Source organism: Aedes albopictus, chromosome 2 (assembly GCF_035046485.1).
Source record: "Aedes albopictus strain Foshan chromosome 2, AalbF5, whole genome shotgun sequence".
Lineage (NCBI taxonomy): Eukaryota > Metazoa > Arthropoda > Insecta > Diptera > Culicidae > Aedes > Aedes albopictus.
Window position 1 is genome coordinate 346268979 of NC_085137.1, and position 25061 is coordinate 346294039.

General features: G+C 41.7%; 1 protein-coding gene across 6 annotated transcripts in view; it reads right to left on the reverse strand.

The window, feature by feature from the left end:
* Positions 1-252: 252 nt before the first annotated feature.
* LOC109430889 (roquin-1) overlaps positions 253-25061 on the reverse strand; it is a 108659-nt gene continuing 83850 nt past the window's right edge. For all 6 annotated transcript variants that reach the window (XM_019706974.3, XM_029866126.2, XM_029866125.2 and 3 more), the window contains 2 exons: positions 8795-12415; positions 253-4007 (listed from right to left, as the gene is read on the reverse strand). In XM_019706974.3, the coding sequence (XP_019562519.3) occupies positions 3633-4007; positions 8795-12415 (3996 nt within the window). In that variant the 3' untranslated portion in view covers positions 253-3632. The remainder of the gene's footprint in view (positions 4008-8794; positions 12416-25061) is intronic.

A 25061-nucleotide genomic window follows, 5' to 3' on the forward strand; every position in this document is an offset into this window, starting at 1 on the left:
AATGTTGGGAATGCCCTGCTGGAGCGAACTGAAATAATGAGCTCGTTGATACAAATAATGCCTGATAATGGTTTTCCGGTGAAATTGATTGCGCTAATACGTGTACAGCTTTTACAATTTGTTTGAGACGTTGAATAGATTGAAAAAAGGAGTTGATTTTGGTGTTTCACAGACGTTCACCATCAATCACATGCAGTTTATCACACCAACACTACCGTATACGACACCTGTTCCCATTTTGCCACCCCAAACAGCCCTCGGAGAACAACATAGTGATCCAACAGCCCAAATTGTATGTCATTTCGCGATAGTTTGCATAGTGTATCCTTTCAATTTTCCTTTTTATTCGTGTTGTTTTGTGTTGTGAAGTTACTTTCTACATTGCAATTCAATTGATTTACTGTTCATCGTCTTCCTTCCGTTACATATATACTGAAAGGATGCTGGCTCTTGGTACGTTCAATTGCTGTTCCTATTTTCGAAAACGCTTTCCATCCTAGTTAGTCAAAAAACGCATTCAACTGTCGAATGCTTTCAAATAACAGTACTCATCAACTCAGAAAACAAACCTACAATAGTACGTTTTTCTACGCTCAGTATAATATAACAATGATCATCAGCGCTTCTGTTTTCCTCTACTAGCGATTAAAATAATCTTCTGTTGTTTATTTGTAATTGTGTAATGTGGTTAAACAGTTCTGTCCGAATACGGAACCACTAGATCAAATCGGTGATACAAACACAAGCGATATTCTATCGTTTCGTTAAAAAGCAATCTCTTCTAAAACAAGAAACATTCCGTCTCAATCTCTTTCCGAAATTTATGTTTGTGTCTGTATGTGTGTATGTGTGGTCAATGATCTCTCCATAGTAGTTCAATGTTAACCTTCGAATTTCCTTCTAATTCTCGTTTTTCTTTTAGTTTACTTGGTGGGGATTTACTTTGTTAACGGGGAAGATAAGGCGCTATGATGTTCATCGCATTTCGTGTTTATGGAAATTCAATTAAAATCCCGAGCTTTCTTTGAATGTACAGATACAGCATTGCTCAATACATTTACAGGTTGTAGATTTTAATGTTGAAACTTTGGTGGAGTTGACTGGCATTAACCATTTTCATTTTTTTTCTTTCATGGATTCAAAACTAAGGGGAGATTTTCTGAAGAATTGAAAAGAAGCCTCTCAGAACCTTCGGCACTGTTCCATCTGAATTGCACACTCTCTCCCCCAGATCAATGTTTATCTCACTCGCTGTTCAATCTCATTCAAGGAACAATCTTAACCGCATTCTCGAATTGATCTCAATCTCATTCATCATTTGATCGTGCGATAGCGTAACTACGGCAAAGTACTGTGTAAGGCTATACCAAGACATAGAGGTTGGCTCTCTAAGCATTGAAGTTGAACATGAGATAAATGTTACCTGCTTATTTTAGGATGAGGCAAGGACTCACAAAGACTCTAGTTCTCGGGATGGAGAACACTAGCCTGTGGTATTCTAAAAAATCCAATAGGAGGATCGCATGAAGGGGAAAAGGGCACATTGCGAGAGATGGGCGCCTGGTGCAATGCTCTGTTATCGCTGCAGACTTATGAGCCTTACCAGCGGACGTTGGTTCGCCTTTCTATAGTTTTTAATTGCCATATTTAAATAAGGTTAGCTGCAGTTCGTGTAATGTAATGCAATTGAATTTGAGTCGGGATTTTTCACTGCGATAAACGAGTGGACCTTTCTCATCGCACGTCAATAGTCAAACCAACATGTAGAAAGATACTGATTTCCAAAGTTCTGTTGATTCAACTGCTGCTCTGTATTGATCAATGCGCTGTACAATATGGAAACACTTCATACATTCGACCCAAACTTGCCCGATAACTGCCGATAAATCTCCTAAAATTACGAAACAGGATTTCGCGTTAGAATTCCCTAATACAATAAGAAACAAAAAAAAAATAACCCTTACCTTACTCTAGCAGTAAAGCCATTTACCGCGCTTGTGTATCATTGTGTTTTTGTAATTGTTTTAATAATTTGTTTTTGGACGTTAGAAATTCCGCGACGCCTTCCACTAACCCACCGTTGAACAAAAAGCAACAATATATTAAGCAACTACAATCTAAAATGAAATAATCAATCTGTTCAACGTGTCCAATTGTTTCTGTCTCCCATTCGAAGTTGTAGATCGGTACAATGCGACTGCGCACCGCAATCGACATAATCAGTTGAACTGATCTACATTTATATGTTTAAAATAAGAAGAAAACAAAATGAGTTGCTCTAAAAAGGAAACGGCTCATAAGTAATTTAGTTGCTGGATACTATGCTAAAACTATACGTGTTATTCGGTTAAAAATAAAAACATAGTTTTACTCTTGCTTTTACACAACCTGCTGGGAAGTTATGTAAAAAAATTGAAATATACAATAATATAAAAGTCTACACATAAAATGTCGTATAAAAGATTGGAAACTAGACTACGCAATGAATTAAACTGACGAACGTTTCACAATAAAGTGGGTTAATATAATTGGCTAATATAATCATTTGATTGTTTGTTTTTTTCTTTATGCTGAACAAAATATAATTTACAATTATATTTTTTTGTTGATTTTTTAATAAAGAAGAAATGAGCTTTATTTTTTTCTGCAAAAAGCTAAAACACGCGTTAATTCATTTCTCGAAATGTTTTAATTTAATTTTTTGAAGTTCCTAGCCGTTAATTCCATAAAGAATATGCATATATTATGAATAAGAATAATAGTTACAAATAACAAATAGCGATTTAGGGGATAATAGCAATGTAAACGTGTAATAAATAGAATAATTATAATATTCAATTTGTAATATAACCATCAATAATAATAATGAATCACCTTTTCCTGGTCTGTATCACGCTATCGGTTGCTTGGCTCCTTTCAAATTTTATGTTTTTTTTCCTACTAGAACTCGAGAAATGTTTCGTACACACACAATTTGTCCATTTCCTCGTGTTTCCCACTCCCAAATGTCGGTGCACGACCCATTTTTGTTAGGAAATTTATATTATGTTATCTATATATTAGCTAGTCATCTTGAATTTGTTTTCACATGATGCATTTTGTTGCTCCGCTGGTTTGGCCCATTCTAAATAGAGCATTTTTGTTTCGATCCGAAAAATATCTCTAAAACACACGTTTTCTGCAAAACAGAAAAGAAAAGTTTCTAAAACAAACATTGAATAGAGTTATTAGCTTAGTGTGATTGGCGGTGCTTCCTAATCCGCGCGCGCACTTCTGTATCCAACCGTTTTGCCGTTCATTATTTGTCGTTCCTACGCGCTTGTCCAATTCGCGCATGCAATTGGGTGTCTCATGACTTCTCTAGCGTGCTTCTTCAATCCCGCCCTCAATCTGGATCGCTTTGTTTGCCGTTAGTAATTTTTAAAATTTGAATCGATCTTGATTTCATTTAATGAAATGTTGCTCCCCGCGCTAATCCTTAGTCTGATTTTTGTCTACTATTGTGGAGCCCTCTTCCGAGCTTCAGTATCAGCTCTTACTTTATCTACGCCTACAGCGTTATTTATAGGAGATATTGATCACAATCAGTCAATGCGCATGTGTGTGCGCATCTTTATGTTACTCCCACACATCTACACTCCGTTTTCGTCCAATTCTAGTTCGGACTCGAGGCGGAGTGCGAGCTCGCGCATATCGTCAGCGATTCCCGCCTCATAGGAATCCTCGTTAGAGTTACTATTGTTGCTAATGCTAGTGCTGGCTGTGCTGTTACTCAGGATGGTATTGTTGCTGCTACTGTTGGCACCACCAGCACTTCCACCGGTGCCGGTGTTGCCGCCATGCACTCCTACGCCGACTACTAGATCGTTGGCATCGGAACTCGGTTTTAGACCGGATAGGTCCAGTAAGTTGTTCCACAGTGGCGGCATCGGTACCGACGACGATGAGGACGTTACTGCCGTCAACACACTCGACACGGGCGACAAACCACTCATCGATTGCTGGGTCTGGAAAAAAGGATGATAATCGGTAAATATAATGGTGATTTGTTAAATGTTAAATTTAGGTAACATACAGGGTAGGAAAGAAAATTTTAGGGTATTATTACTTTCTTCCTTTGTGAAACATGTAACGAATGTTTATGATCGTGTATCAATGCCTATTTATTCAAGAGGAAGTCGAGTTTACAGATATCCACACACCGAGAAAAAAATCTACTCAATGACTGAGCTGGCCTTACTCAGAAATCTTAAAATCCTTTGTTTTCTTACTCAGTTTCGGCTTAAAGTGGGACAACCCATTGGCAATGGGTTGTCCCACTTTTAACGGAAACTGCGTAAGAAAACAAAGGATTTTTAGATTTATGAGTAAGACCAACTCAGCCACTGAGTAGAAATTTTTCCCTGTGCATAAAGAATGCAGGAAGCTGTCTCAACACAACTTAAAAATATTGTGTGCGCCTGAATCTGCCGTGAATCGCAAGTAAGTCCCATCTGCATTTTGGGCAAAAATGAGTTGATGGCTGTTTTCGGTCTTCCTTCGGATGATCTTTCAACTGCATAAATAGAAATATATAGTTTGTTCAGTAAAACTGAAAAACAACACAAAGTCAGATTGTCCCATAATGAAAAGTAATCACAAGTCAGTCCCATTACGAACTAGTGTACCCTCCAGTACAAAACCTAACATTGTTCTAGCCAGTTTTATATTTTTCACTGTTATGTTTTCATGTTTGAAGCAATGTGTGAAAGTTTCAAGATGACCGCGTAAGTTTTTATTTAATGGCGATTTTTTGAAGTTTCACATAGAAATCGAATTTGAAAACTTCAGAGTCCATTTTCTTAATGCCTACTTTTTACAGATGGGACTGACTTGCGATTCACGGCAGTGAACGTTTACCAAACGTATCCTTTGGAAATTACCCTTCCACTAACAACAAATTCCTGTGACCTATCCGACCTCCTGGATAAGCTTCAGAGAACCCTAGTCCTTACCATGTCCATTAGGGTGGGTCAACGTTGCATGGGAAAATTTAAAATTAATCAGATTCAATTAGATCAAACTTTTTCAGATGCTCTTTGACGTCCCAAACAACTGTGCAAAATTTGAATATGAGTGGTCTAGCCTTAGGGCTGTGCATCTTGGCGGTTTATCGGTATCGGCGATACACAATTCATCTCATATCGGTATCGGCGATATATCGGATTCCAAATTATCGATATCGTATCGATATCCGATAACTTTATTAAGAGGCAACACACACAAAATTGTCTTTTTTATAAAACATATGTTACAAGTGAAAATATAGGGTCAATCAAGGGGTCAATGCTGTTGCTAAAATAATAAAACTTATTATAATCAAAATTAAACTATTACAAAGTCTGACCTTAACACTTCAATTAATCGGAAATATCGGGAATAGTAGGCCATTATCGTTATCGTTTTATATCGGTTTGAGCTATATTGGATATCGTATCGATATATTTGATCCGATAATATCGATATAATCGATAATATCGATAAATGCACAGCCCTATCTAGCCTACATTTTGCGCGTTGCAATTTAAGTTTGTATGGGATTTTACATGGGAAAACATACCGTGCGAGCACCATATTATAGACAGCTCCATATTCTGAACAGTCGGCTAACGCAAAATAGATTTTCCTTTTATGAAGCATATATTGAATCGAGAATTGAGGTGTTAATTTTATTAAGCCCATCTATTATCCACTCGTTACAAAACAGATCGTTTTTGACTGAACTGCGAACGTAGAGAATGTGTTTGTACATAATAAGTAACACTATGTGTTCAGAATTAGGACCACGGCTTCTTATGGTGTCCGTAATTAGGAACACATCGTCCACAAACAAAAATATGTCTAAATCAGAGACTGGAAGTTATTATGTGATTTAATTTATTTTATACATTTAGCTAGACAACAAACACAGTTTGGCTCTTTCTGCTTCCACTCAGCAGCAAACTGCCACCTAATAAAGTTGGAACGAATTCAATACCGTTGTTTGCGTATTGCTCTCGGCTGTATGCACTCAACGCATAATGCGAGCCTTGAGGTCCTGGCAGGGGTGAAACCTCTCCAGAACCGATTCTGGGAGCTCTCGCTAAGGTTACTTATCAAGTGTGGAGTGAGCAACACACTTGTCATTAAAAACTTCGAAGAAATGCTCAGTCTGAACACTCAATCAAAATTCATGAGAATTTATCTGTTCTACATGTCATCTGACATAAGCCTACCAAGTTATAATCCTCCCCGTGTACACTTCACTAATGACAGTACCTCTGTTAAATACGATCTGTCCATGAAACAAGCTATTCATGGAATACCAGATCAGCTTCGATGTATATCTATTCCTCGCATTTTTAACGAAAAGTACCAAAATGTCAATTCCTGTAAAAGATTCTTCACTGATGGGTCTCGCATAAATGGATCCACTGGTTTCGGTGTCTTCAATGAAAATTTCACCGCCTTCCGCAAACTTCAGGAACCTTGTTCGGTTTATGTTGCTGAGCTGGCAGCAATCAATTTCGCTTTGGAGATGATTTCAAACATGCCCGTAGACCATTTCTTCATCTTCTCGGATAGCCTTAGTTCGATTGAGGCACTCCGTCGATGAAACCTGTAAAACATTCATCTTACTTTCTTACAAAAATAAGGGAGCAGATGGGTGCACTGGTCGAAAGATCATACAAGATTACCTTTGTATGGGTCCCCTTACATTGCTCATTGCTCAATTTATGGCAATGAGAAGGCGGACTCTCTCGCAAAGGTGGGCGCACAGGAAGGTGAGATCTATGATAGAAGAATTTCACATGATGAATTTTTCCATTTTGTTCGCCAGAGTTCTCTTCAAAGTTGGCAAAATGATTGGCGAGATGGCCAGCTGGGACGGTGGTTACATTCCATTATTCCTAATGTTTCTTTGCGAGTGTGGTGGTATGGTCTGGATGTAAGTCGCAATTTTATTCGCGTGATGTCAAGACTTATGTCCAACCATTACTCGCTAGACGCGCATTTACACAGGATTAACCTCGCGTTGAGCAATGTTTGCACTAAGTGCGGTTCCGGTTATGATGACATCGACCACGTAGTTTGGCAATGCCCGGATAATGACGCCTCCAGAGCGCTACTTTTGGATACCCTTGAGGCCCGAGGTAGACAACCCTTTGTTCTTGTGAGAGATGTGTTGGGGACCCGCGATGTCACATACATGGGATGTATTTTCGACTTTCTTTGCTCTGCTGGTATAAAAGTTTAATTTGCTTGTGTTTTCTTCTCCAGTTTTTTTTTCTCTGTTTTGTCCTCTTTGTGTTACCAAGCTGCTCCTGGCCATCCGGAAGACCAAGTCCCACAACAAGTTGGTACCAACACCACAAGGCACCGAATACGCTAGCAAGATGCGATTCACCCCCGGATGAGCAGCAGTGAAACCTTTGGCCCAATCCTTACCCTGTCCATCCCTCAAAATGTGATCTTCTAACCTCGAGCTGCCACGAGGGCTTCCACCCATTACTAACAGATATCATTAAAAAGTTATTACTCTGTATAATGTATACTATTAAGTACAAAGAAAGATCCTCGACTCCGTAAAGCGTTATACGCGATTGCGCCCCAAATAAAAGAACTAGATAAAAAAAAAAATAGACAACAAACACACTTGATGGTAATGTGGAGCATTATCTCTAGCAACAAGAACTTCCATTTATTTTAGAGTTTGTTGTGAGATTCCCTTAACCGTTCAGAATATGGGTACCGCACGGTATTCCAGAAAATGTATTTTTCTGGAAAGTTGCTCAAAATTGTCCTATACTTTATCACCGCTAATGTAAAAGTATAACCCAGGATGTATCCATCCGAAGCATGTGGGAAAAGATATAGGATATTATAGGTTATTATTATTGACTTTTTATTATGGGGAAATTCAGCCCGAGGCTGGTTCATCCCCGAGGATATTATAGGTACCCTTGGCAATTCCGGCCAAAAATTGAGATTTTATTATTGATGTTATTCCTTTACATGTTAAACGTGAAGCACACTCAGATGATCAGTAGGTTATAACTTTTGTCATAAGACTCGGATCGCTTTGCGGTCTTCGGCAATGTTTTTAGGACATCTAAGGCTATACTTTTACACAAACGGTTACATACTCTCAAAATAATTTTATTCTTTTATGAGGAAAATGCAAAAAAGTTAGTTTTCTTAAATAAAATACAAATGCAAATGTCAATCGCGATGCGCAAAGTGTAGGCATCGCGCTCAAATTTTGTTCAGTTACTTAGGACCCGAAAAGCAATGAAAAAAGAACCTTGATCAGAAAAAAACGACCTCTATGACCCACGCTAATGTCCATCCATGAAAGCATCAGGTATCAGCAGATTTGTAGAATAGGACGCTAAAGTGGAGGCCATATGCGTACAAGCTTCCATTTAACCGAATGTAAAATGCACGCATATATCGCCACTTTAGTATCCTATTTTTCATCATATACGACTTCCTGTTGGCTGGCTAGAAGAACCATTTGGAACGACGCAGCTCCAGCGGTGTTCGATGATTGCAAACATGCATCCGAAAGAAGATAACCTCGGAATTTTGAGTTGAACACGTTCATCACTACATCTCCGAATCTATGTTTCATGTAATCTTCTAGACTAAGGATCTTAAAGTCCTCCATCTAAAGCTCACTTCAAACGATTTTGACAGCAATCCAAGAATCTTGTACGGATTTTGCAGTTACAGACAGTATAACTGGTACGGGGAGTTAAAAAAGAGCACATACCTTCAAGTCTTTCAGCTCCTTGAAGCTTGGAATTTTCAAATCGCCGCTTCCGCCTCCATTTCCCATCAAGTCGTTCAACCGCATGGCCTCCACCAGATGATTGGGCAGCTTGCCGCCGTGTGACTGCATACTATGCTGTTGGAGCATATGACGCTGCTGCTGTTGTTGTTGATGTTGCTGTTGCTGCTGCTGCTGTTGCGCAAATAAATGCTGATGCTGTTGTGGATATTGTTGCTGCTGTTGGTGGTGGTGGTGATGTGCCTGGGCTGATGAATGATGGGGATGAGGAGTGTGCTGCTGGTGATGTGACGAAAGAAGTGAAGTCACAAGGGGACTGTTTGCGGACAGTTCCACTGTAACAGTTGCACCGGTCATATGCTGAGGGGCAGTTGGGTGAGCTAAATGTTGTTGTTGCTGCTGCTGCTGCTGTTGTTGTTGTTGTAGCAACTGTGCTTCAACTTGATGATGATGTAGTAGTTGTGATGTACTGTTCGACTGGTTGGCGCCACTAAGAGAACTTGCATAGTCTGATATTTTACTATCCACCTGGAACAGATCCAACTCCAGTGTGTTGTTGTTCGGTTCGCTCTTGATGCTGGATGTTTGAGACGTTGCAGGATGTTGATGCGATTGCTGGTAGAATGACGACGAAGCTGACGAACAATTTGAAGACGATAGATCGCCGAGTCCTGCGCCATCCGGGTACAAATGCTGTTGCATATTTATCAGCCATTCGCTATCGAGTAGATTCCCTGCGAATGGGAAATCACCTCTAGATTTGGCCAACTGGTTGCTTGTCCGCGAGATTGGTCCAAATTTGTTGATGATGGCATTGGAGAAGTCACTTTCCGATATGGGAAAGTCGTCGTCATTGAGCAGTGAATCAGACCGCACAAACATGTCCTTGGTCGTTCCGGTTGCATTCGTCACTAGGTCAGCATTGGTAGCACCTAGGTTGAGCATCTTCAGTAGCTCTATTGTATCACTGCGGCTGAGTGGCATGGTATTGCCAGTATATCCGTTGTTGTTCATTGCACCATTGTTTCCGGTAGGTGGCACATTGCCGTTGTTGACCATGTTTTGCGTGGCTTGAGCAATGGCAGCATGCAGATTGTTCCTATTGCCATTGCCGAAGTTCGATGCTTGTGTTTGCTGTTGTTGTTGCTGCTGCTGCTGCTGCTGTTGCTGTTGTTGCATCGATGGAACCGGATGAGGTGGTTGTGAATGTGAGTGAGGCATATGCAGTCTAGTGTTATTTGGATTTACGAGGTGCTTATCACGGTAGTCACGAGGCTTATGATGCAGCGGATTGTTGCCTTGGTAGTACTTGCCTCCGCTTCCGGGAGGATTATGATGTTGCTGTTGTGGTGGTGGCGGTGGTGGTGTTTGTTGCTGTTGTTGATGCTGACGCATTTGAGAAGCTAGCAGAGGCATAGCAGGATGCTGTGAGTGTGGTGGTTGCACAGTAGGCGGTGACTGTAGATGGTTTTTATTGCCCATCATAGCAGACGGGTAAGACGGATTAATACCTGATTTGGGCGCATGCTGTTGCCCAAGTATGTTAACTGGAGGAACTACAGAGTGTTGTGGTGGGCCAGGTGCACCGGAAGATGCACTGTTTGGGTTGGGAAGTGCTGGCGGTGGTTGGTTTTCCCACGGATTGAACTGGCGCCTTTGATCAATTTTGTCCGGATAGTCGGGATAGGCTTGGTTGCCAACAAACGATGGCGGAGGTGGTCCATTCATCATCTGTTGATGCATTTGCTCCATTGGTGGCGGTTGAGCAGGGGGATATGTAGGATGATTTCCGCCGTGCAGCATGTTCATTGGGGGGCCATTCGGGGGATTGTGTTGCATGGGTGGGGGTGGTGGAGGAGGATGACCTATAAAGTTTCCATTTTGCGGCCGGATAAAGTTGCCACGTATCGGACCTGAATTATGAACAGGAGGAGGTGGCATCGCTGGAGGAGGAGGTCGGGTACCGTATGGAAGGTTCCCAGTTCCTCCGTTCGGAAAATTTGGATTGAAATTGAAATTTCTTCCATTGGCACCGTGTTGAAGTGGTGTTGGTGGGGGCGGCCCGATCGAGTACGGAGGATGCTGAAGAGGTGGAATTGGCGCTAAGTGACTATTATGACTACTATTACTATTACTACTTCCGCTGGCGTGACTGTGACTACTCATGGGAGATTTGTCTAGATATCTCATTTGTGGAGTTGACTTTGGATATCGCATTGGGGAAGCTTCCTCCCCGGATGAATGGTATCCATGCGATGTAGATGGCATCCCTAGATCTCCTATGTATTCGCCATGATCCTTTCCATTCGGAGTACGAATGTTGTTCTTCCGAAGCTTTGTACGGTACTTCTCGAGTTCTTCTTCCGAATGTGCGAAAGTACAGTTCGGTCCACGTGGGCAGGTTCCTCGGAGATTCAGGTCGCGACACAGGCTAATTTTATATTTACTATTGTGAGCTAAGTGTCCTGGCTCTTGCAACTTTCGGTTGCCATGATGCTGTACAAAATCGACCAGGCCTATAACGACCCGCTTGACTGCTTCCAACGCTGTGGAGCATTCGCGCCACGTTGGCACATGATTCTCAGCATTCGAGTCAATGCTGGCTAGGTGCTTGAGATGCACCCGCAATCCGGACAGATTGGCTGGATCACCCGTTCGCTGGAGTGCGATTATCAACTCCTGTACTGATTGCACAAAAGATTGCGGCGTTTGCAGTTTATCTATAATGCTTTGCATGTGTGACTTGTGTGCCGTATCGCCATACAGCAAGGAGGACCACTGATCCGGGGCTATCCGAAGACCTGCTTCGGTTGCAATTTGTACTATTTGTGCATCATGCTCCCGTCTCAGTGCTTCATAAGTACGGAATTCTTCCTTCAACTGCATCAGAGATGAGTCTCCCTCACGTTTTGACACTTTAAAGCAACTCGCCCGGTACAACAGCTGAACTACGTGCCCGATGCTGGTTTTCGAAGCTTGTGGAAAATGTGGTTCCAACCGTTGCACTACAAACATAACCAACACCTTCCGCGAAAGTGCCGACCCGTCTTCCAGTGCCAACAACACCAATTTCAGCACTTCCTCCTGCATGGCTGGTCCGAGAAACTGACATCCGCGGGCCCTCACCGCCGCCCAAAGGTTCGTACTCAGCTGTTGTGGATTCTGGTGTTGCAGTATCAGCTCGGTGACCGTTCGTTCGCCTAGCGAGCGAGCGGCACGTAACGATCGCGCACGTCCTTCATCTTCAATCAACTGACAGTTGACCAGGGTGACCAATTTGCGCTGCATCGGACGCGACAGAAGCCCACCGGCGTTCCCATTGGGGTACGGTTTTAGGTACAGGGCTAGCTCTTCAATGCATCCCCGGGCAGTCTTGTAGCACTGCAAATCCTCTGGGCTCAAGTTTTGAACACTTGGTGAGCTTAGGTCTGGATCGATTGCGCTGCCACCGGGAGTGGCTGTACCCCCGGTGGATGATCCGGACGAGGTATTGCTAGTGCCATTGCCACTCCCAGGACTGCTGCCAGCTGTGTTGCTAGTGCTGACCAGTTGTAGCAGAGCATTATTTACCGGTAGATTATCTAAGTCTGTCGATATTAAAGTCTGAAAAGAGAAAAAAGTAAAACATTATTTATTACACTGCTAGTGAGAAATGGAAATGAATTGAAAAAGTACCATCTCAGGAAATTGAAAACAAATCGGTTTTCCTGGTAAAGCATTGGCAACGTAGAGACGGAATAACTCAAAAAATGTCAAGAATGTTAAACAAAACTATGGTGACAAAGGGTATTATCGGCAGGTTTGTTCTCTTCGTCATGGGGGATTTTATAATTAAGCTTAGTTGGGAAGGATTTGAGGCCAACTGCCTGGCCAACTGTGGGATCAACAGGTTTAAAAAAAAACATGACGAAGAGAACAAAACTGAAAAAATAAATACGTAAGTTTTCCTATTTTCCCATTTTCGAGTTTCGACAATTCATTGGACACTAATTTGACGAATTAAGATTCTCCAAATCTAGTATAAAGAAGTTTAAGAATAATCTCCGGATAATGACGAAATTTTCTATATTCTCATAAAAAAAACTTCCAGAATGTTGCTTATCGTTTTTGGTTATGTATTTTACAAATGTTTTCAGTTGGCATACTTTCCTGAAAAAATGGAAAAATGCTAAAATTGTTCCAATTTTGAAGCATGATAAAAATCCCACCACGGTGGATAGGGGACGTTAGGCAAACAACCTACTGTTTCCGACACCAAAAAACCGTTACAGAAACCAAAAATGAAAGATTACGAACTGATTCAGCGGCAACGACGTTTAGCGCTTGGAACTTGGAATGTATTAACGCTAGCCCAGCAGGGTAAACTGGCACAACTAGCCAATGAGGAATGCCGTATGAAGCTTGAGATCCTGAGCGAAGTCCGTTGGCCGAACAGATTGACGTCGGGTCAAATTCTGCTATACTCAGGTCTACGAGGTGAACACGCTCCTCGCCACCGTGGAGTTGGTTTCCTGCTCAGCGCTCATAAAGTGGGAACCTATTAATGAGCGGATAATTGTAGCCAGATTCAGAACACGGGTTCGAAACCATGATTCAATGTTACGCGCCAACCGATGCTGCCGAATTGCAACACAAAGAAAACTTTTACAGCCAACTGAATGCTGTCGTGGACAAGATTTTGAAAGGTGATATCAAATTCCTCGTGGGCGACTTCAACGCTATGTTGGTTCCGACAACTCGGACTATGAGCATTCCTCATCGACCAGTTCACAAAGTGACATGGGTTTCCCGTGATGGCCTCACGGAAAATCTAATCGACCACATCTGCATCAACCGGAAATGGAGACGAATCCTTCTTGATTTGCGGAACAAACGTAGCGTCGACATTGCGTCCGACCATCATCTCCTAATCGGCGAGATCCGACTGCGCATTGCTACAATCCATCGACAGGAGGAGAAAATCGGGCGCCGGTTCAACACACGCCAACTGGAAGAACTGGTGAAAAGGTCCTTCGTCTAGAAGCCAGAGAACCGTGCTGCGGATATTCCAGCAGGTGGAAGCGTAGAAGATCAATGGAGTGCCATCAAGAACGCCTTCATCGCCACCGGAGAGAATAATTTGGTTAAGATACGCACCCGGAGAAAGCAGTAGATCACAGATGATACCTGGAGGAAGATAGAGGAGCGAAGGAACGCCAAAGCCGCGATAGAGCGAGCGAAAACACGAGCAGCCAAAGCCGTAGTACGTCAGCGCTATTCGGCTCTCGAGAAGGAAGTGAAACGCTCATGTAGACGGGATAAAAGAGCGTGGGCGGACTCCCTAGCCGACGAAGGCGAGAAAGCCGCAAACACTGGCGACATCAGTCTCCTCTACGATGTTTCACGTCGCCTTATTGGGACTGCTACAATGCCCGTGAAAGACACGTCTGGACAGTTACTGACCGACCCGGCTGACCAGTTGAAACGCTGGTTCGAGCACTTTGGAAACCTTTTTCAAGTGTCGGTCACGCCGAAGCTCCATCAGTGCAGGAGATAGAAACAGCCATCCGTAGCATGAAATCGAACAGGGCCCCAGGGGTCGATTGCATATCAGCTGAGATGCTCAAAGCTGACCCCGTAGTATCTGCACAACTACTGCATCAATTATTCTGCAACATGGAAAACCGCGACATTTCCGGCCGACTGGATGCAAGGCGTCTTAGTAAAGGTACCCAAAAAGGGTGACCTGACTGTATGCGATAAATTGGCGTGGCATAATTTTACTGTGTATCGTTCTCGAAGTCCTCTGCAAAGTGATCTTTGGCCGGATACAGGTGAAGATTGACGCAACTCTCCGCCGCAGCAAGCAGGATTCCGTGCCGGACGATCCTGTGTGGACCATATTGTCACGCTCCGTATCATCCTGGAGCAAATCAATGAATTCCAAGAGTCTCTCTACCTGGTGTTCATTGATTACGAAAAAACTTTCGACCGTCTCAATCACGGAAACATGTGGGAAGCCCTCAGGCGCAAGGGTCTCCCTGAGAAAATCATCGGCCTCATTGAAGCATAGTACAGGGCATTTTCGTGCATAGTACTGCACAACGGTGTCTTGTCCGATCCCATCCGGGTCGTTGCTGGAGTGAGGCAAGGATGTATACTATTACCGCTACTGTTCCTCATCATGATCGACGAGAACTTAGTAGGTGCGATTGACCGTGAACCAAATCGTGGATTGCTATGGCAGCCAAATAACCATGGGGCACCTAAATGACTTCGAACCGGCTGATGATGTTGCTCTCCTAGCTCAACGGCGCTCTGATATGCAGAGCAAGATCGAGTATCTTGCCAATCGCTCCTCAGCGGCAGGTCTTCCCATAACCGTCAACAAGACCAAATCGTTGGATGTAAACACGGTCAACCCTTCCAGCTTTACGGTAGCTGGGCAATCAATGAGGAATGATGAAAGCTTTCAATATCTTGGTAGCCAAATGGCGACCGATGGCGGCATCAAGATCGACATAGGTGCACGGATCAAGAAGGCGAAGGCTGCTTTTGCGAGTTTAACCTTCCGTAACTCGCGCGGTTGACTACCTGCGTCAGCACCACGCTAATGCTGAGTACAAAAAGCGAGATTTTTTCAACGTGTTGTACAAAATACAACAGCGCGATCGCTCGAGGGTTAAGAAATGTATGAAAAAACAACCGGATTAGTCGACGCACCAAAATCCGCATTTTCAACTCAAACGTGAAATCTGTGCTGCTATACACCAGTGAAACCTGGTGTGTATCAGTGGAGAACACTCAACGGCTGCAGGTCTTCATCAATATATGCCTGCGATATGTAACACAGCGCAACATTTTTTTTTTTCTCTCAAGAGCAAACTTATGTGTCTCTGACAGATTTTGGGCCGCTGAATCCGAATCTGGGCTCAGATTTGCTCCAGCACGTCACAATTTTGAGCTATACTTCAATTTTTAGGGCAAAATATGGGATTTTGGGCTTTTTTGACTGCCAGCCATGAGGCATGTAAATATTTTTTAAGCAATCAAAAGGTAAATTGGTCAATTGACATCTATATTAATGACTCATGGCAAATATTTCGTTTAATTTGATAATTTTAAGCGATTAATGTTAGGTACGATAGGTATTTCCCATACACGTTACCCTCCAACAGTTGCATGCAAGTTTACTTACTAACACAAAATGCTTAAATCTGACAAATCTGATTAGATGAAACGAAATATTTTGAATAAGTCGTTAATATAGATGTTAATTGACCAATCTACCCTTTGGTTGCATATTTCCGCTACGCAAGGGCATGTTTCCGCTACGTAAGGGCGGAAACGAAATCTGCAAGCAAGCGTTGGATTGGAACCCAGCAGGACATCGCAGCAAAGGCAGACCCATAGGCTCATGGCGGTGCAGCCTCAACAATGAAATCAAGCAAGTTGACAGAAATTTGATCTGGTCACGGGTCAAGGCGATGCGATGGCTAGCAATCGTCCAGGATGGTAATCTTTCAATTCGGCCCTCTGCCCCACCGTGGGTGCCCAGGACTGAAAGTAAGTAAGTAGTAAAAATCCTGCCGAAGCTTCTTCTAGTTATTGTCCAAAACTTCCAAAACTCAACTTATATTCCCACATAAGCCAAGATTTCTTATTGGAACCCTCAAGTAGACATTTTGTCACTATGAGGGGAACTCCAATAAATTGTTTGGACGAAGTTAAGTATCTGAGACTCTTATTGAATAAAAACCACATAGAAAATAATCAAACTAAGTGCAATTTAATCAATAGATCAATTCTGACTATACATGTCAATGGTTGCTCCTCCGTGATTGATCTGAACTGGTACCAGTTGCACTGTGATCCAACTGAATAAGGGGCTGGGACATTCCACTTATTCTCAAAGTACAATTTTAGCAGCTCATGCATATTTGATCAATAACGGCGCCGGCCAAGTCCTTATAGTCAGCTGGGAAGGGAAAGGAATGTTAGAGTGGACTGGTTGTTGCTACTAGAGACCGAGAGCACTCTGCGTCCCACAACCCGCACGGACTGGGGTATTTGTTAGATGGAAAGGATGGGAGATCTGGGAGTCACCGTTGGGTCGGTGATGCGATCCATGGATAGGGTTATTTATAGTGTTCGTGATAGATTGTGTGGTGAATAAGGTGAATAAGGTCAAGCGGCACAGCACGCTTTGGTTGCATAACTTATAGGCGTTATATATACACTGTGCTGTGAGTGGAAGTTGGAAGGGAGGGAAACGACTTTTTTTTTTCAATTCGTTTCTGGTTCTAGCGATGGCTATGAACATATGAATATATATGAGTTGTATATGTAGAGAAGAGAGAGTGAGAGAAAGTGGATAGAAAGATACAAAGTAGGATGAAAAGGACGGGCCAGGGATTGAACCCATGACCTTCTGCATACGAATCAGAAGCGGTAGCCACTAGACCACCAAGCCCGTCACTAAGTGCAATTTAATCAATAGAAAAGTAAAACTTGGTCGCAAAAGCAAATGTTTGATATACAAAAAAATTTTTAGATGGGCCATATTCTACGCTGTTCCCATATGGTCAAGCTGTAGTATTACCAAATAAAAGCAACCTCATAGCATTCAGAAAAAAAATAATCTATCAAGTTTCCAATATTGGAACTTAGGAACAGATGTCAACGAAAAAAAAAATGCAAATTTTCGTCGAAAGTCGTTGCCACGATTAGCTCTTTATTTGATTAGTTTATGTTAGGCTAGAGTTAGGGTAAGTTAAAAAATGTACTTCTGACAAGCAGGTGAAAAAAAACCTGTAAGAAATCATAATTGCTATAGCAAACGAAATGTAATATGATATTGATAAATATTGATAACAGCTTAAATTTATTTTACCAAATTAGGATGATACTGAAATCTGAGTCTCCTGCTGAGTCACCAAAAATAGCTATGGCTTTAGCTACCGAGGACTTTCAGAATGCCCTATGTTTCTGCAGCGCCCTTCCATCAACAACCGTAATTTATTATTTGCAGCTACACTTCCATCTGATTCAATTACACCCAATATTCACTTCACGACTGTTTAAATATTCAAAAGCTTCCTCTCACCAAGGGCGCCAAAATCATGAAAAATTCACAGCATTTATGCTTCGTTCATCGAGTTTCGCTGCGTAATACTGACAGCCATAAAGTTTACTCGTGCTCGTCGAAAGTTCAGGTAGCTTAACTCGCGAACATACCTACATACTTCCGTTTCTCTGCGTTGCGATGATCCCCATACAACACGTCTCGTCCGTCATGCTGGTTATAACCGCAGCGTATCCGGTTCGAAGATAGGCTAATGGAATTAGAGACGAAAGAGTCCGATAGCGAATCTATATAATCGATGACGGACGTGAATCCTAATACCCCAGAGTATATGAAATCTTTCCCACTAGCCGTTTGTGTGAAGCACATAATCGAGATTGCGATTCAGCTCGTCGCCAGAGTGGTGACGTCATTTAATATTCACGTTCCGTACTCCTTTTCTTATTATGCATAACCTTAGCCTCGAATGTTTACAGTTTGGCTTGGTAGTCGCGATTGTCGCACGTAAAACCGTTATTATTTGATGAACCGGGGGTACCGGTGCTTTCCTTGTTCCGATTTTGAACGTAGGTAGGAGCCTCTGCTGATTTTATTTCTGGAGCAGATCCGATGGCGAGTGATTACATATTCGGAGCATTTGAAATTTTAATTTCAGCAGTCCTCGCATATTTTGAGGGCATTTTCTATGGTTGATAGTCCCCGAGGGGGAAGAAGGTTTGCTTCAATTTGCAGAGAAAATTTACACCTACGGCAATTTAGAATCTCACGAGATGCAGCGTGGTCGGCAAATGTTTACGTCAGATAGTGTGGGAATAATTCTATTAGTCATCGCTATCGTGTGATGCACAACCTGTAGGGTAAAAGCTCCCTTAGTGGAGGTAGTACCAATAGTGGTGGTAGTGCCAATTTAGCACTATTTCAAACAAAAAGCTTGCAAATGACATTTTTAATAGATGCATCATAACTAATTAATAACATTAATTCAGTTTTGTGTTCAGGATTTGCCGAAAAACCTATTTTAAACAATTATTTTCCTTAATTTTTTGGCTCCTTTGCACCTGTAGTGGTGGTAGTGTTCCTATAGTGGTGGGTCCCATAAGAATTCAATGGGATGCGCCACTATAGGAACCAATGTTAAATTTTACCTCCATAATAGGAACCGTGTACCTATAGTTGGTGCAAGTGATTTATTAGTAAAAACTGTGATAAACATTGGTTTTTACATTTTTCCTAGCAAATTTAAGTGAAAAACTACCGATTAACGTTTTCAGGCCTTTTATTTTGTGGTATTATCAATTTTATTCAATTATTTTTCTACACTGAGCTACTAATAGCACCACTATTGGTACATTTACCCTATATTAATAACATCATCAAGAATCACCAGCATAAAGGGTCGCACGTCGAGAATGCATTGCACAAGGGTAATTCTGAGTTCTCTCGCAAAACTTGCACTCCTCTGTGTGTCATGAATGGTCTTTATGTAAGAATACTGTTACGGGGCAGCAAGCAAAAGACGCCTCTGGATGACGTCAATTCCAGAGACCGTTCCAGAGATGTACGTAACATGATGTGATAAACTGCGTACGTTGTAGCATAAGTGAATTCATCACTACATTACATACTGCTCTCCCCGGCGTGTGGTGAGGATACTGGAAGTAACAATTAAATAGTTACGTTCTTCTCCAGGTTTGGACAATACAGTTAATAAAAGGATCTTTTTTATGTAATTTGATAAATAATTCAACTCTATTCCCAATGGTAAAATTCTAGCATTTTGACAAATTGAAAACTAGTCTATTAAATATGTTGTAAAAGTTTTTTTGAAAACCATCATAAACTACAAAAGTATGGTATTTTTTGAACACAAATCTATGCCAATTTGCCTTCGATTTTAAAATTCTTGATTGCATTCAGAAGATGAAATAAGTCAAAGTAACTTTATTTATATATAACTTAGCCATTTTTTCTCTTAAAATTTATGTATCACAACTTTAGGGTAACAAAAGTTTGAAAGTGCCTTTGATGTGTCAGGCGAACAAAGTTTGAGAAAATATTGATTTAATACAGAAATATGTGACTAACTTAAGGTATGCACACAGCAAAATCTAGCCACCGCATTTTGGATAGAAATTTCTCTATTTTCAACGAATCGTGGCGATCTCTGGCGCAAATGAAAGCTTATTGTGTAAGGAATCGAAAAATATTTACTTCGGGATATATTTTGACATTGTGTTTAAAATAGAGTCAAGGGAACAAGAAGTCCTCGAAAAGTTTTTGCACAAACGTGCTGAAAATCTGACAATGTACATTAAAGCGACCGTCCCGCAGACCTAAGTTAGCTTTCAAGTATTCGGTTCTATACATCATTAGACCCTGAAAAGGTTGCAGATCAACTTAAGAGCAAGAAAAAATCGAAGTTTGGCAAGAAATACATAGTTTGGTCAATAATATGAATTTGTGGTTTGAAAAACCGAACTTTTAGAAATAGAGTGTGCGGTAGTTCGGCAGCAGCAAAGCTTCGCGCGCTCGCTTTGCTAGATTTTTGCGATTTGTTTTTCTTCTCTGCGGGGCACCGACGACGGGACGCCAAGCAGTCAGTAGTGTGCGGTAGTTCGGCAGCAGCAAAGCTTCGCGCGCTCGCTTTGCTAGATTTTTGCGATTTGTTTTTCTTCTCTGTGGGGCACCGACGACGGGACGCCAAGCAGTCAGTAGTGTGCGGTAGTTCGGCAGCAGCAAAGCTTCGCGCGCTCGCTTTGCTAGATTTTTGCGATTTGTTTTTCTTCTCTGCGGGGCACCGACGACGGGACGCCAAGCAGTCAGTAGTGTGCGGTAGTTCGGCAGCAGCAAAGCTTCGCGCGCTCGCTTTGCTAGATTTTTGCGATTTGTTTTTCTTCTCTGTGGGGCACCGACGACGGGACGCCAAGCAGTCAGCAGCGTTACCAGATCTACGGAAATTTACGTAGATCTACGGAATTGCGCTCATTTTACGGAACTACGGATCTGTAGAAAAAATCTACAGAAAACCCGATTTTTATACGGAAACCTACGGAAAGCTACGGGAAATCTACGGATTTTCAACCTGAATCTACGGAATAAAAATTCTGAAATTCTCCCCCCCGCTCATCAATTTTCATCTACGGAAGCACTTGTGAAAAAATCTGACATCACTGGCAGTCAGTAGTGTGCGGTAGTTCGGCAGCAGCAAAGCTTCGCGCGCTCGCTTTGTTAGATTTTTGCGATTTGTTTTTCTTCTCTGCGGGGCACCGACGACGGGACGCCAAGCAGTCAGTAGTGTGCGGTAGTTCGGCAGCAGCAAAGCTTCGCGCGCTCGCTTTGCTAGATTTTTGCGATTTGTTTTTCTTCTCTGCGGGGCACCGACGACGGGACGCCAAGCAGTCAGTAGTGTGCGGTAGTTCGGCAGCAGCAAAGCTTCGCGCGCTCGCTTTGCTAGATTTTTGCGATTTGTTTTTCTTCTCTGCGGGGCACCGACGACGGGACGCCAAGCAGTCAGTAGTGTGCGGTAGTTCGGCAGCAGCAAAGTTTCGCGCGCTCGCTTTGCTAGATTTTTGCGATTTGTGTTTCTCTTCTCTCTGCGGGGCACCGACGACGGGACGAGTGTGCGCGCGCCGTGGTTGAGTCGGTTCCGAATTTTTCGCTTCCCTTCGGCGATAGTTTCCAATACACTTTTAGTTGATAATAAATATTTTCTTTCATTTTTTGCATTTACACAAAAGAGTGAAAAATGTTAGTTCGGGTTCGCCGGTCGAGAAAAAATCCGGGCGCCGACAAGTGAGTCGCGTTCAGTGTATTTCTGTGTGGAATAGACTAAAGGTTTCTGCTCCCTAGTGGAGTGGAGACGCGCGATAGAATTTTCTTTTTAGCTAGTTCTTGCGTCGAAAAGTGGTCGGTTGTTAACGGCGGTTTGTGTATATTGATCCATTGTCAAATCATATCACCAACCATAGGTGACTCCCGGACTGACAATGTACCTTACCCTACTAACAAAAAATTCCTTCCTGAGACAAACGTGGAGATGCAGCGATTCGCGGTCTTTTTAAAAACGTTTGTCTTACTAACATTCCCTTCCATCCTCGATGACCGTAAGGACGTGGCCGGCGCCGTTATTGACCTTATTAAAGTTGAGAGCTCTCGACCTGTGTACATTGAGAATAGTAAGCTAGTCCCAAGCCCTATTCATTGGTTCCTTGTGCAATTTCGATTGCTCTGGTCAATCACGGAGTAGCAACTACGAATTGTGCGGTCATCTATGCTCATGCTCATGCTCATGCTCATGAAAAACCGAACTTTTAGAAATACATGTACAGCAAATCATCTTTTTCACTACGGGAAATGTCGGGAAAAATGGCTGGCACCCCTTATTCAAAAGCTTAGATATTGTGTATTGATTTGAATCGATTTTTGTCCCCTGTTTATGGCGGAGAATGCTTGCGTTTGTATGCAGAAAACTTTGTAGAAATTGTACTGCATTTTTCCAAAAAAAACGTAAAATCTCATACACTTCAAAACTCAACCCAATTGAAAAATATTTAGTAACCGTGAATTGGAACCTTCAAAAAATGTCAAGAACGACAGCTTTCATCGAAAAATAAGATTGATTTTGACAAAACTTTACGCAAGGACTCAAGCTCAAAACTCGAGATGACGGATATAACAAGTCAAATCAGCAATGTCTTGATGTTGATTTAAAGTAAATTAATGCTTTTTTACGATGAATTGCTTTTGGTTTGGGAATAAGTTGGAATGAATTATTACTGCTTGATTTTCTTTGGCCAGATTTTGCTGTGCGCATACCTTAATTGGCTGTAAAACATGTAAACTCATCATTTTATAACGCTTGAGCCAGATGATGGTAATTTTCCACAAATTGTTGTTATTGGAGCGTTATTTCTAACAAAAAAAAAAAATGATCCTCACAATGATCAATTTCACCACACTGATCAATTTCACCCGAAATCACGGTCCTAGAGAGAATGAATATGTAGACCAGTGATCCCCGCATAGTTGTGAACAAAAAGCGTACTATCTCGCATGTGGTTCACAACCACTTGCGACTATTTCTGAACAACATGACATGATACCCACCATGACTTCAAATGGTAGTGTAAGTATATTGTAGTATACCACTTGGCAAATTGTAATGGGCAATTTCACAATATGACGAATAGGCTGTTAAGTTAGGTTACAATAAAAAATCGGCTTTTTTCTCGAACAAAAATTTCGCAAAACAATAAGTCAAGTTGTCCTCATATTGTCTATTTTTTGCGAAGATAACTGCAAATCAAATTGTTGCAATATAGCTGAACTACTAGTTTAAATCAAATTGTTCATTTATTGTTCAATATTCTAAAATGAACAGCATGCTTTATTGTTTAATTATGTTTTTATTTATATTTATTTTATAATATTTCAATAAATTTGATATTTTCTAGTAACAGCATCCACAACCAAACGAATTTTCTACCGATTCACAAAGAAAATAGGCATTCACTTTTAAGATTATATTCAAATAATTCAAGGTTTCCGATAAAAATCTTTCTTTATCTTGAATCTTTATAAATAAAAATCGTTTGCATGTGAAAGCAGTTACTAAAAAACAGCAAATTGCGTCGAAAATGCAGACTCAATGTATTAGATGTAATTTTTAAGTAGGGTCTTGTAACATTTGGGCAGGTGTACCTATTTTGGGCACTTGCCGCTATAACTAAGGGGCTGTCCATAAACTACGTAGACTCTGAAGGGGGGACGGGGGGGGGGGGGGGGTCTGGTCAAAGTCTACGGTCCTTACAAATTTCGAAAATTTTGTATGGGCGAAAGTCTACGAGAGGGGGAAGGGGGGATCTTAAATTCGCCAAAATTGAGTCTACGTAGTTTATGGACAGCGCCTAAGTCATTTTCAAACCGATTGATTTGAGTTTTTGTATAGAGTTAGATACTGTACATGCCTAACTCTATACAAAATTCCAAATCAATCCGTATGGAATTGACTTAGTTATAGCGGCAATTGCCCAAAATAGGTGCACCTGCCCAAATGGTGCAAAACCCTATATTTTAATTTACGATTAAGAAAATCACGATAAATGTAAATATCATCACCGTTTCCCATCAATCAGCAGATTCATGTTCTCCATACGGCGGCGGTGGGCTTGTACAGTGTTGGTTCCCTAGAGCTGCATCTCAAGCACCGTATCCTTCTTCCCTGATCTTGTTGGGCATAATATTGTATAGCGGAGCACTGAATTGTTTATGTGCCGGATCCCGTCCAACATTCTGCTCCTGGTTCTTCTTCACAATCTTTTATGCGGAACATCCCAGTCCAAAAGCATATTTCGCACAGGGTTTGCTTGAACCTGCAAAGCGGAAAAAATGGGCGGGTAACAGTTTAGACAAAATTTCTCCATTTCATCCAATCCAGGAATAACAAAAACTACTCACCAGTCACCTCCAAGATCCCTTGTTTCCGTCGTGGAGCTGGGTTGTTCCGTACGTTCCGTATATGCCCAGAATTAATCAACGTTGAGGGATTTACTCCGTTCACCCAACTTGTGCGGTGCTGCGTCGAGGATGTTTTTACTTCTGTGAATCTAACAACCAGTTTTCATCAACCAGTTTTATTTTTCCGTGTTTTTACTGGTTGGTGGGAATCTAACAACCAGTTTTTGTACCGTACTTGAACAAAGGGGTGACTTTGTACCGATAAAAGATTAATCCTGTAAAACATGTGTCCGATCCATCGCAACAACTGAAAATGTTGCGCAACGTGAAAAAGTTGCATTGTTATGAAAAATGTTGCATGGTATGGTTACATAGCAAAAAAAATGTTGCATGCTGCAAAACGTTAACTCCATAAGAATACCTATGTAGGCGTCATGCGATATTAAAAATGTTGCACGATATAAAACACGTTGCATGACATTGAGAATGTTGCATCTCATGAAAAATGTTGCATGCCTCCAAAATGTCACCTTCATGAGAGTACTAGTATTGGTTGTATGTCACTTATAACAATAATGTTGCATGATACAAAAGGTGTATGTTATTAAAGTTGTTGCATGCCATGAAAAATGTAGCATCACAAGAAAAATATAGCATGTCCGCAAAAGATCACCTCTGATAGAATACTAATGTGGGTAGGATGTCAAACAATAGAAAGAATGTAGCTGA